The 12,559-nt window shown below is 65.5% G+C and overlaps 1 protein-coding gene across 1 annotated transcript; it reads right to left on the bottom strand.

The window, feature by feature from the left end:
- Positions 1-420: 420 nt before the first annotated feature.
- SCN1B (sodium voltage-gated channel beta subunit 1) lies at positions 421-11,156 on the bottom strand. Its single transcript, XM_055145807.1, has 6 exons — positions 10,875-11,156; positions 8,998-9,164; positions 7,997-8,237; positions 2,012-2,153; positions 1,174-1,245; positions 421-1,060 (listed from the first exon to the last, which is right to left on the bottom strand). Exons 1-5 carry the CDS (start codon positions 10,912-10,914, stop codon positions 1,179-1,181), a joined length of 657 nt encoding a protein of 218 aa, XP_055001782.1. The 5' UTR covers positions 10,915-11,156; the 3' UTR covers positions 421-1,060; positions 1,174-1,178.
- Positions 11,157-12,559: the final 1,403 nt, after the last annotated feature.

Below are 12,559 nucleotides of genomic sequence, written 5' to 3'. Positions count from 1 at the left end.
CGCAGATCCACACAGGTCTGGCCAGAGGCTGAGCCCCAGCCGTGGCACACCCGGCCAGACCCCAGGACACGGAAGCTGCACCCCCACCTGTCCCTCTGGCCCTCTCCCCACAATCCCCAGCCCCCGCCCCCCGGAACCCCGCAGGCAGGCTCCCCTCCACTCCTGTGCCCCCACCCCAGCTCAGACTAACCCCCTCCCGCTTGCCCGGCTCCTAGCGGCAGAGCTAATGACTCCTCAGCCTGCACGTTGATCAATCCCACTCCACATTCTGTCCCCGCTGGGTCCCCAGCAGGCTGGGCCCACGCAAACCCCACCCCTGTCCCATTGCCGATGGGTCCCCCCCAAAAAACCTGAGGCTCTTGGGTTCAAGGTGAGGAAGCGGAAGAAGGCGATGGCCGGGCAGAGGAGAGAGACTGTGGGTCAAGTTGGAGAATCTTTATTTCATGAACAAAACTACTTGTGTCAAGAGAGACGAGGCTGACGGGCCCTTTCGGAGGGGCCACCGAGGCTGGTGAGAGGCTGGGGGGGAGGGGGTGGGCTGGGGCGAGGGTACATCACAGGGAGAGGGGACCCCAGGTCCAGCCAGAGGAAGCAGAGGGGAAATGCGGCTGGGGGTTGGAGTGGGTCCCAGGACCCCCTGCCCCAAACTGTTCTGGGGCCCATCCAGCCCCCTGCTGGGTGGTGGTGGGGAGGGGGGAGGAGGGGCCGGGCCCCCCCCAAGTGTGCATGTGAAGCAGCCAATGTGTGCAAATCAGCAAGAAGGAGGGGTGCGGAGCCGCTGCCCCCACATCGCCGCCCCCCCCAAACAGGCAGCAGAAGCGGGTGGGGACAGCGGCCCTATTGCTTTACCCATCATGCATGGTGGCGGGTGGGCGAGGGGGCCAGAGGAAGAGGGCTGGAGAGGGTGTGAGCCAAGCCCCCCGCCCCTCCCACCCCAGCGGCTCCATCGGCAGGTCTCTGAGGCTTGTGGGGGCCCAGGAGAGGCCAAGACCCCCACTGGGGGGCTGTGCTCAGGGCCCCCCGTTTAGGACTGGCTCTCCCGAGAGGCGGAGCCCGGAGCCTAGAGGCAGGAGAGACGAGGCGGGGGTTACAGGGGCTGCGGGCTGGAACCTCCCACCCCACTCCGGGGCCCCCAACCCCCACACACACCCTCAAGCCCTGGGCCCCGCTCACCGGGGCTATTCGGCCACCTGGACGCCCGTGCAGTTCTCTTTGCTCTCTGAGGTGATGGCCAGGTACTCGGAGCTGTGGGGGAGAGCCCGCTGTACACTGGCCGCCCCTGCCCCTGCTGTCTGGGGGCTCGGGCTCTGGAGTTGGGGGGCCTGGGACATCCCCGAGCCCAGGATGTCTGTGTCTCTGGGGGCAGGGGATGCTGAGCCTGAGCTCTGGGTGTAGAGAGAAGGGCTGGGCGTCTGAGAGAGTGGGGAGCTGGGCCAGAGAGCAGAGCTTCCTCTGGGGAGGGGGACCAGGACAGACAGGGGGATCGGGACAGACACAGGGACCAGAACAGATGGGGTGCCAGGACAGATGGGGGGACCAGGACAGACAGGGGGACCAGGACAGACACGGGTACCGGGACAGACAGGGGGACCAGGACAGACAGGGGGACCAGGACAGACAGGGGGACCAGGACAGACACGGGGACCAGGACAGACAGGGGGACCAGGACAGACACGGGGACCAGGACAGACACGGGGACCAGGACAGACACGGGGACCAGGACAGACAGGGGGACCAGGACAGACAGGGGGACCAGGACAGGCGGGGGGACCAGGACAGACAGGGTACCAGGACAGACAGGGGGACCAGGACAGACACGGGGACCAGGACAGACAGGGGGACCAGGACAGACAGGGGTACCCGGATAGGCGGGGGGACCAGGACAGACGGGAGGACCAGGACAGGCGGGGGGACCAGGACAGTCACGGGGACTGGGAAAGTCACGGCCCAGGGGACCTGGACGGCCCTGCCCACCCGCCCGACACCCCCGCCCCCGCCCCAGCACACTCACGCGTTCTCCTGCGCTGCGGCCTCAGTGGCCGCGGCGATCTTCTTGTAGCAGTAAACCATCTCGGCCACGAGCCATATGGTCAACACCACGATGAGCACATACATCATGATCTCAGACACGATGGACGCCATGTCTCTGTTGGCTGCAAGGGCCGGTGCGGTCAGCGCGCTGTGTGACCCGGGCGAAGGTCACAGTCTCTGGGCCTGCCGAGGGATAACCCCCGCTTCTCTCCTAGACGCGGTCAGCAGGGGGCCCCGGTTCTTGTTCTCAAATCTTTCTCTGGGCAGGGGGAGGCGGGCTCCCGTGGGTGCTCAGGGGCCCAGGGCAGCACTCCGGCCAGGCTCGGCCAAGCTGGCGTGTGGGTCAGTGCCAGGGAGCACCAACCCCACAGGGGGCTCCTGCATTGATCAGGAGGCCCAGTGGGGCTGGGGGGAACCTGCCTGGGCCTCCCCCTTTGCCACCCCTTGTCTCTCCCCAGTCCTGTGAGGTTTTGTTTGGGTTTTGTTTGGGGGCCACACCCGGCAGTGCTCAGGGCTGACTCCGGGCTCCATGCTCAGGAATCACTCCTAGTGGGTCGGCCATGTGCCCTACCACTGTGTTCTCACTGGCCTCAGTGCTGTGCATCTTTATTTTGTACTTTGGGCCACACCCGGTGATGCTCAGGGGTTGCTCCTAGCTCTGTGCTCAGGAATTACTCCTGATGAGCTCAGGGGACCATATGGGATGCTGAGAATCGAACCCGGGTCAGCCGGGTGCAAGGCAAACACCCTACCCGCTGTGCTATCGTTTTAGCCCCCGGTCCTGTGATTTTTTTTTTATCATCCTCGAAGCATCTCAGGATCCCCCCGGCGGCCCCGTGTCCCTCCTGAAAGCAAAGCCACTACCCCCAAATGACCCCACTCACGACCCAGCTCTGCCAGGCCCCATAGGAGAAGCGACTCAGTCTCCCTGGGCCTCAGTTTCCCGCATCTGTAAGATGCTGAGCCTCGGGGCTGGAGAGCAGGTTCAGCAGGTTACGTGCTTGCCCTGCAGGAACTCGGCCGGGCTTGGTCTCCCGAACCCTGCCGAGAATGATGCCTGAGCACAGAGCCAGGAGTCAGACCTGAGCACTGCTAGGTGAGGTCCCCCAAAAACCAGAAGACAAAAAAAAAGTGGGGGCTGGAGCAATAGCACAGCGGGTAGGGCGTTTGCCTTGCACGTGGCCGACCCGGGTTCGATTCCCAGCATCCCATATGGTCCCCTGAGCACCACCAGGAGTAATTCCTAAGGGCAGAGCCAGGAGTAACCCCTGTGCATCACCGGGTGTGACCCCCCCAAAAAAAAGAAAAAAAAAAGCGAGGAACACAATATGGCCTCAGGAAATGAAATCGTGAGCCGTGCCCAAGACAAAGCAGCGTCCAGCCGCAGGGCGAGCAGGCATGCGGCCACGGAGGGGGCAGAGCAAGCCGCTGAGAGCCAGGACCCGCCGCTGGCCTCCCCCCTGCCAGGGCTCAAGTCCCGGCTCTGTCCCTGAGTCGTGAGGCCTGAGGGTCACTGCCTCCCCCGGGGCCCCTGCAGGGCACTGGACCTCTTCAGGGCAAGATAACCTCGGGGTCCAGGTGGGAGAAGGCGGCTTTCTCTTGGTTAGCATAAGGGAGGGATAGTTCCACCCCGGCCTGGGGTGGGCAGATGACTCAAAAGGCTGAGCAATGGCCAGGAAAAGTGGGGTGGACACCCACCTCCTGGAGTAGCCCCAAGCACAGCTGGGTGTGGCCCCCAAACCAAACCAGAAACAGAAAGAAGGTACATGCCCGGGGGGGGGTACACTGAGTGTTTCTCTTTCTGAAAATGGGGGGAGGGGCAGCAAGCAAAATAAACTGAACAAACCTCAGCCTTCCCCAGACCAACGGGCCCAGGTCTGGGGTGCTGACCCAAGGGGCCTCGCCGGGGCACGGGAAGAAGGAGCTGGGGGCCTGGCTGAGCCCAGATGCCTCCCAGACCCGGCCCGGCCACCCCCGCAGTGGCCTCGCACGGGGCCTGGCCAGAGCAGGCCCGGCCAAGGGCCACTCTGGTGGCCCCTCCATGTGCCAGCTGCGACCCCCCACACCCCGACTTCCAGATCTCATCTTCCCCACGGTCCTCAGACTGCAGGCACAGCCCCTCAGCACAGGGTCCCACACCTCACACCTCACTCGCGCATCCCCTCCTGGAACCCCAGAAAACATGCAGCAGCTCTCGGGGCCTGGAATCTCACGGGCAGACTCAGGCTCAGTGCTCACAGCAATCCGGAGGAGGAGGAGGAGGAGGAGGAGGAGGGGGAGGAGGAGGAGGAGGAGGAGGAGGAGGGGGGGGGAGGAGGAGGAGGAAGAGGAGGAGGAGGAATTAGGAGGAAGAGAAGGAGGAAGAGGAGAAGTAGGAGAAAAAGGAAGAGGAGGAGGAAGGGGAAGAGGGAGAGGAGGAAGGGGAGCAGGGAGAACGGGGGAGAAGAAGGGGACAGGGGGAGGAGAAAGAGGAAGAGTGGGGGCAGAAGGAGGGGGGAGAGGAGGAGGAGGAGCAGGAGGAAGAGGAGGGGGAAGGAAGGGGAGTGTCGTGGCCTCCCAGCCTGCTGGTGGGGGGAGCTGAGCTGGATAATGGCGGGTTAAGGCTCAGGCCATTGAGATCTGATTCCATCCCACTGACCCCGGAATTCATTAGATCTGGAACTTAGCACATTTAGATGACTAGAATCGCCCTCCTCCTTATCACGTTAAAACCAGCCTGGCTCGTGGAGCCAGAGCGGTAGTCCAGCAGGTAAGGCACTCGCCTTGCACGCAGCCTGCCCGGATCCAATCACCGGCACCACGTACAGTACCCCGAGCTTGCCGGGGTGATCTCTGAGCACAGCGCAAGGAGCAAGCCCTGAGCACCAAGAGGTGTGGCCCCCAAACAAAAAAAAAAACAGAAACAAAACTAAAGGAGCACAGATGTGGACCCACTCCCCCTGCCCCTCCCAACCCCTGACTCCCGACCCCCAACCCCCGCATCAGCACTGCAGGGCCGGGGAGGAGGAGCTGGAGAGACAGGCGGAGCTGGAGAGACAGGCACCACGGCAGGGGCTGGACCCGGGTCTAGGACCCTTGGTCCCAAGTGGGGCAGGCTGACTGCGGCTGCTCTGGAAACTTCCACAGCCAAAGGAAGATTCCCCGGGAGACGCCCTCAGGGAGAGCCTGCCACCCCCACTTCTGAGAGGAGCGGGGGCACACCAAGGCTCGGGGCGGGGGTGAGAACACAGCGGGGAGGGCGCTTGCCTGGCATGCGGCAGCCGACCTAGGTTCAATCCCGGCACCCCATCATGTCCCCCAAGCACCACCAGGAATGATTCCTGAACCCAGAGCCAGGAGTAAGCCCAGAGCACCACCCCCAGGTATGGTGCACACCACCCTCCAAATAAAGAAGCTTACTCTCTGGCAGACCCGGAGTGCTTGGAAATGCCCCCGGCCTTCTAAGAGCGTTGCCTGCTGTCCACTCGGGCGAAGTCCACCTGAAGTCCCTGCCTGAAACTCTGCCCAGGCCCCGCTCACCGCAAGCCACCCTCCACTCAAACTGTTGCACCTGGTAGGACCGGACCCTAAGGTGTGTGTGTGTGTGTGTGTGTGTGTGTGTGTGTGTGTGTATGGGGAGATGCCGGGGGCTTCCTACCATTATCTCCAGAGCCCAATACACCCGGATCGTCCCTGGCATCACCAGCCCCCACCCCCACGCCTCGCAGCCCCTCCTTGGAAAATGACTCAGCTCGTCCATTAGGGCTCATTACCAGGAGGCAATATTGGCTGATGGGTGATGTCGAAACGGCAGTTGGATCGAGCAGTACAATACAAAAATAATTCAGTGCGACTGGCAATGCCAACAAGCCAGTGATGTCACGAAGAATGAAAGAAGCGCTGGGGGCTGAGGAGTCATGATAAAAATACTCCAGTATGGGGGCCGGGGACTGAGAGCACGTGTCTCACACGTGCGACGTCCTGGGTCTGGTACCCAGCACCAGAGGCCTCCTGAGCGCCGACAGGTCTGTCCCCGACAATGATAAAGGTGAAAAACAAACCCCCCCCTACCCCTGCTCTAGCCTGATGGCTGCTGCCGATCGCAGCCCCAGGAGTCACGTGGAAAACGTTGGATATGATGGATAATGCTGAGAGCATCGTCAGAGGGGTGGCAGCACGGTGGGTGCCGTGGAGGGGAGGGGCGCCGAGAGCCCGGTGGAGGGGTGTCTGCGTGCACGAAACCCTACCGAGAAGCACGGCGCTCCCATTGGAAAAAAATAAGTAAATAAATAAGTACACAAGAGTAAGAACAGCAGTGACAAGTAAAAGCAAGAGTGACGCAGACTGAGTTAGCAATCTGTGCAAGGCACGGCGGGTCCGGCTGAAAAGCCAGCTTCGAGGGGGTCACCAGTCCGGCACCAGTCCGACCCCATCGTGGGGGTTCCTGAGGAGCCCGAGCAGATGAGAGTGGGTAGGACCTGAGCCGAGACCTGGGCAGGTAACGTGCCGAGGCAACGCCGGAGAAGTCACAGGCTCTGGGAGGCTCACGCTTGCGCTGCCCCCCCTACCCCACCCCCCACAGGCAAAACGGCACTCCAGCTTCGAGCTGTGTCCCGGGCATGAGTCTGGGACTCAGGGAGACTCATGCCAGGGCCCAGCTCGAAGGCTGGAGTGCAGCTTTGCCTCAGGAGCCCCGGGTGCAATCCCTGGCATGGTCCCCCAAGCACCGCCAGCAGGGACTGACCCACAGGGAGTGACCCTCAAGTGCAGAGTGGGGAGTGGCCTCCCTCCCCATATCCAGGTGTGACTCGGGTACCAAAAGCAGTCTCCCGGGTTCCCAGGCGTGCCTGAGTCCCAGCCTCACCGCCGACAGCCCAGCAACTGGGGTGGGGATGGGGGGGGCGGGAAACAGAGCCAAGTGTACCCCTGGGGGGTCAGTGCTCTGACAGAGACCCAACACAGACTCTAGCATCAAGGAGCATCCCGTGACATCCTCTGCAACCCTAGGTGACCTCTCACTAGCCTGGTGATGATGCCAGGAGGGTCCAGAGTGTTTGCACTGGGGTCACCTTGACCCGGGCACTGGCTGGCAGTGAAGTGCTGGGATTCCCGCCCGTGAGGACAGAGCTGCAGGCCCGCCACCTTGGCTGGGTTCGAATCCCAGCCCCCGCTCTGCCTGTGCGGGGCACAAAGTCAGGCCTCACTGCACCTCCGTTTCCTCATCTGTCACACAGGGCCAGTAGGAGGAGTCAGCAAGGACCCAGTTGGGGGCAGGACACCCCCCCTCCACCTCCGCCCCTCAGCGTGTGGGGGAGTGAGCGCACACGTGGGCACGTGGGCACTGAGGGTCCTGCTGCGGTACCCGTCACGGCTCTCGGCTGGCCCAAGGTCACGAGCTGCCAGGCCCTGGAAAATTCCAATTTACACCCATCCGCAGACGACTCAACAAAAGAGCCCAAAGGAACTGAAGCCAAAGGATGAAACGCATCAAAAAGCACTTCCGATTCCGGCTGCTTCAGCGCGGCGCCGGCCTCGCCCCAGAGCACGGAAGAAAGAACTACCGGGCCCCCACTGCCCGGGGACAAGGCTCTGGGGTCCGGGCACAGCAGAGGACAGTGGGGGCAGCCCTAGGGGATAACCAGCACACACAGAGCAGCACGGGGCTCTGCCAGGGCCGCTGCCCCAGACGGAGGAGCGGCTTCTCCAGGTAGAGAGTCACACTCGCTTCTTCCCTCCAGAACCCCCCTTCACCCCCGAGACACGGAGGCCCCCCTGGGCCCAGGGGGCAAAAGAAGGGTCTGCCCCCGTTAGAAAGAAGCCAGCAGAGAGAAATGAGGCCAGACCGAGGTGGAGAAGAGGTGGAGGTGGGGCTCCCCCTGCTGACGTGGACAGCTCGGGGCGTGGAGCCAGCCCGTCCCCTCTCCGCCATCTGTCCCTCCATCTGGCCACTAGGGGCTCTCGGCGGCGGCGGGCTGCCCGGCCTCACCTTTGTCCACCACCTCCAGGTGGATCTTCTTGACGACGCTGGTGTTATGCTCATAGTTCTCAAAGAAGAGCAGGCGGTACACGTGGCACTCATAGTCGCCCGAGTGGTTGTAGGTGACGTTGGTGATGAAGATGGAGAGGTCCTGCAGGTCCCTGGTGCCCCGGCTGCCGTTCCACACCACGCGGCCCTCGAAGCGCTCGTCATCCTCCAGCTGCAGCACCTCGTTCTCGTAGCGCAGGATCTGGGGGCGGCCGGCCGGGCTCACTGCACCCCCTCTCCCGCTCTCCGGCCCCCTCCCCTGCCGCCCCTCGCCCGACATACACACACAGATGGGCACAGGCAGGGGGCTTAGGCACCTGGACCTCGAGGCAGGAAGGGCATGGTGGGGGCTGCGGATGTGGGGGGGGGCGGTGGGATCACCCTGAGTCACCCCACACTTAACATTGCCCCTAACCCTGAACACACACACACACACACACACTCTCTCACAGACACACACACACACACACACACTCTCACACACACACACTCTCACAGACACACACTCACAGACACATACACACACACACACACACACACACACACACCCTTCCTCAATCACCTTCCACCCAACCTGAGCCCAGATGCATGCCTGAGGCAGAGACCCCCGTTTTCCTGCCGCTCAACCCCCACTCCCAGGTCATTCCAGAGCAGCGGGTGTCAGAGGTCAGAGCCGGAATCTCCCTCCGTGCAACTGCCCGGCACATCCTGGCTTCCACCAACTGTCTCCAATGACATTTCTTTTGTGCCAACCCTGTGCCCGGTGCTGTCACTCAAACAGACCTATGAACAGGCGGCCCTGGGCACCCCGAGTTTACCCAGGGGCACTGGACTCAGGAGCCCAGTGACGGCCCCCACTGCTCATGGGCAGAGCCAGAAGCTAAATCCAGGCCACCCACGGCGGGGGGCGGGAGAGTGTGAGCCTCAACCCCAGCCCCTCCCCCCGCCAGCCCCCCACTCACCTTGACGAACTCCTCAGTGCCCTTCTGGCGGAAGGTCCACTCGGTGAAGGTCTCGGCGGTGGTCTCGCTGCGCCGCTTGCAGGAGATGCAGAGGATTTTGAAGGTCATTCCGTACACGGCCTCCGTCTCTGAGTCCACCTCCACACAGCCTCCCCAGGCCGCGGTCACTGCGGGGACGGCGGGCTCAGGGAGGGCAGGGTGACCCACGACCCAGGGCCACGCTGGCCTTGCTGCACGGTGGCCTTCCGAGTCCTCTGTGTTCCCTCAGTGACAGGGACCACCAATACACACACACACACACACACACACACACACACACACACACACACACACCCCAGACACCTGCCCAGGCCTGCCCTGGGCAAGTCACAGCCCCGTGCCTCAGTTCCCTCGGGAAGCCCCAGCGAAGCCACTGTCTTTGTTGCTGGCAGTTTGCAGGGGGGGGAGGCAATTCTTTCTTTGAGAAGGGGGGGGCTGGCCACCCCATCACTAGAGTCAGTTAACTCAGGCTGGGAGGCTGGGGGTGTTGGACGTAGCCGAGTTCACTCCCAGCCCCCACAGAAACAGGCAGGGGGGAGGGAAGGCCTCGGAGGGCACGGTGGGCACTGCGCTGCCCTGCTCGAGTCATCTCTGCTCCCCAACTTCTGTTTCCAGGCATCCTCCCAACTCCCCTCCCACCTGCTCCCAGCTCCCCTGCCGGGCCTTTGCAGCACCCCACGCTGCCCTCCCCTTACCTGCCCCCCCCCCCCCATCTCTCTCGCGGATGCTCCATCCCGCCTGCTCCAGTTTTGGCCTCAGGACCGCTTCCTCTATCGATCCCAGAGGCTTCCGGTTCTCCCCAGCTGTCCCGGGGGCCGCGACTCCGAGTCCTCCTTGTCCTCCTTACTTCTCCGGGGGTCTTCCTGAAGGAGCCCCTTTTTCCCCGCCTCTCCCCAACTCGAACACCCCTCCCGGGACTCTCCCGTGCCTCCTCGGGCGCCCAGGGCTTGCTTTTCCTGTCTCAAGTTTCTCTTTCTCTCTCTTCTAACTCTCCATCCCGCCATCCGCCGCGGTCTGCCCGGGGGTCCCGCGGGGCCCGCTAGAACGGCGAGTCCTCGAGGCTGGTCCGCACCCCCTTTCCGGGGGTCTCGGGTCTCGGACGCCCTGGGCTCCGGGCGCCGCCTCCCTCGCCGCCGCCACCACCACCACCACCCTCCGGTCGCGGCTGTGGGTGTCACATTGCAGCCTGCGGGGCTCCGGGGAGCAGCTGACTCCGCGTTCCCTCGCCGGGGGGCCGAGCCTGGCCAGCCCCGGCCCCGCTGCCCGCGCCCCTCTGCCCCGCTGCCCGCGTCCCGCTGCCCTGAGTCCCCGCGCCCCGCGCCCCTCTGCCCCGCGCCCCGCCGCCCCGCTGCTCTGAGCGCCTGAGCCCCGCGCCCCTCTGCCCCGCGCCCCTCTGCCCCGCCGCCCCGCTGCCCTAAGCCCGAGCCCCGTGCCCCTCTGCCCGCACCCCGCGCCCGCACCTCACCGTCCCGAGCCCCCCAGTCCCGTGCCCCGCTGCCCCGCGCCCCTCTGCCCCGCGTCCCGCTCCCGCACCCCATTGCCCCGCGCCCCTCTGCCCCGCGCCCGCACCCCGCTGCCCCGAGCTCCTCTGCCCCGCGCCCCGCGCGCACCCCGCTGCCCCGCGCCCCTCTGCCCCGCGCCCCGCTACCCCGCGCTCGGCTGCCTAGCTGCCCGCGCCCCACTCCCTGCTACCCCGCGCCCCGCTCCCCCGCGCCCCGCTGCCCGCGCGCAACTTGGGAAGAAGCGTACTGTCCGCCCGGCCGGCCCGGGGTGGCCCTCGCCCCGCCGACCGGGGTCCCGCGTGCCGGGCCGTGGCCGCGCGCCCCCCGCGCACTCACCCAGTGCGGCGCCGACCACCCAGGCCAGCAGCGTGCCCATGGCGTTGAGGCGCGCGCGGCGCCCCCCTCCCGGGCCGCGGGTCCGAATAGCGGGGCGAGCGGCGGCGGGCCCCGGCGGCGCTTAGAATGTCCCCGGGAGCGCGCGGGCGCAGCAGCTGCGGCTCTGGGACGGCGACGCGGGGAGGGGGGGCGCGGCCCCCCCGCTCCGGTTACCGCCGGGGGCCCAGCCCCGGGGCCCGGCGTCCGGGCATCCCCGCCGCGCGGGCGGCCGCCGCTGCTCGGGCTGGGGCGCGGGGGCGCGCGGCGGGGCGCATGGGCGGGAGCGCGACCCCGGCCCGCTCGGCTCGGCTCGGCGCGGCGCGGGCCGCGGGCTCCTGCGCACTGCAGCGGCGGCGGCGGCGGCGGGGCCCGGCGGGGAGGAGGGAGCGGAGGGGGCGGGATGAATCACCGCGGGGGGAGGGCGCGGCCGCGCCGCCTTTGCCGCAGCGGCCCGGAGGCGCCCGCGCCCCGGCCTCTTCTCCGGGTGGCGCAGGGCCCCCCGCGGCTGCGGGGCACCGGCTGTCTCGCTCGGACCCCTCCGGCGCCCGGGGACCACCCGGCAATGCGAGTCTGAGGAAGGTCACCTCCAAAGTCGCAAGAGGACTTGGCGGGCCGATGGGATGGTGTGTGGGGGTGGGGAGGGGTGGGGGGATGTACTTCCGACTTCTGATGCTGGAGGTCATCCTGGGGGAGCCAGGAGAACTTGGCTGGGACCTCCAAGTGACCTCCCCTTCGGGCCCCCGGCCTTTCGGAGTTTTGGGGGGGGTCACACGAGTGCGCGTGGGGCAGGGGCTGTCTGGTTGGGACTAGCAGACACCTCCAGAGTCCAACAAGAGGGGTCTGAGGCTGCTCTGGGGTTGGGCGTGGGGGACGTAGGACCCTTCATGCGTGCCCATGCCCTCTCTGTATCTGCCATCGTCTTCCCAGTGTCAAGGCCCCTGCTTCTGGGACCTCAGCCCTCACCCTGCTCCTCCGTGGGGACCAGGGGGCACCCCTCACCTCCTGCTGCCTATGGCTCTGGTCACCAGCTCCCAGTCTTCTGGCCATGAGGGCTGGGGGTGCAGGATGCCTCCCCTGACCCTAACTGACCCCCTTGACTTCTCTGCTCCCCGCCCCCCACCTGACTTTTGTCCTTTTCCCTTGTAGTTGGTTGCCCTGCTCAAGCCCCTGGGGAGGGTGTCCTGTGTCCCCTCTGCACCTGGGGCACAGCCTGAGCTCTGCCCGGCACAGAGGAGCTTGGGCTCCAATGAACGCAGACACTACTGTGCCAGGGCCCGTCCACTGGCAGAGGCACGTACCTCCCCACACCCTGGCAGCGACTTCCACTGGGTCCCCATTTCAAAGAGGAAACCGAGGCCACGGGACAGGAATCTGGATCTGGCCAGGACTGGGGTGAGAACGAGACCTGGCCGGGGTGGGGAAGCTGCTGCTCGAGTGCCCAGTTCTGGGTGGGGTGAAGTCCCAGAACCCCCCCCGGGCCCAGCGAGAGGAACCAGGATGTGAGCAGGCCTGGGGCAGAGGGACAGGATGCAGGGACACCAGACACCTCTGTGGCCTGTCCTCGGCACCAGCACCTTCCGGGCTGTGAAGCTCCCTGGCGGAAAATAACCTCTTCTGCTGTTCCAGGCGGGGGTGGCGTGGCGGTG

Source organism: Sorex araneus, chromosome 8 (genome assembly GCF_027595985.1).
Source record: "Sorex araneus isolate mSorAra2 chromosome 8, mSorAra2.pri, whole genome shotgun sequence".
In the NCBI taxonomy this organism is placed as follows: Eukaryota; Metazoa; Chordata; class Mammalia; order Eulipotyphla; family Soricidae; genus Sorex; species Sorex araneus.
This window is presented reverse-complemented; position numbering and strand designations above follow the sequence as displayed.

What these genes read in the sequence shown, in the direction of transcription:
- SCN1B (XM_055145807.1), bottom strand. Translation starts at nt 10,914, where the DNA reads ATGGGCACGCTGCTGGCCTGGGTGGTCGGCGCCGCACTGG. An exon ending in GGTGGTCGGCGCCGCACTGG is followed by an intron (nt 9,165 to 10,874) that starts GTGAGTGCGCGG and finishes CCGTCCCCGCAG; the next exon opens with TGACCGCGGCCTGGGGAGGC. An exon ending in CCTGGAGGTGGTGGACAAAG is followed by an intron (nt 2,154 to 7,996) that starts GTGAGGCCGGGC and finishes CGGCCCTTGCAG; the next exon opens with CCAACAGAGACATGGCGTCC.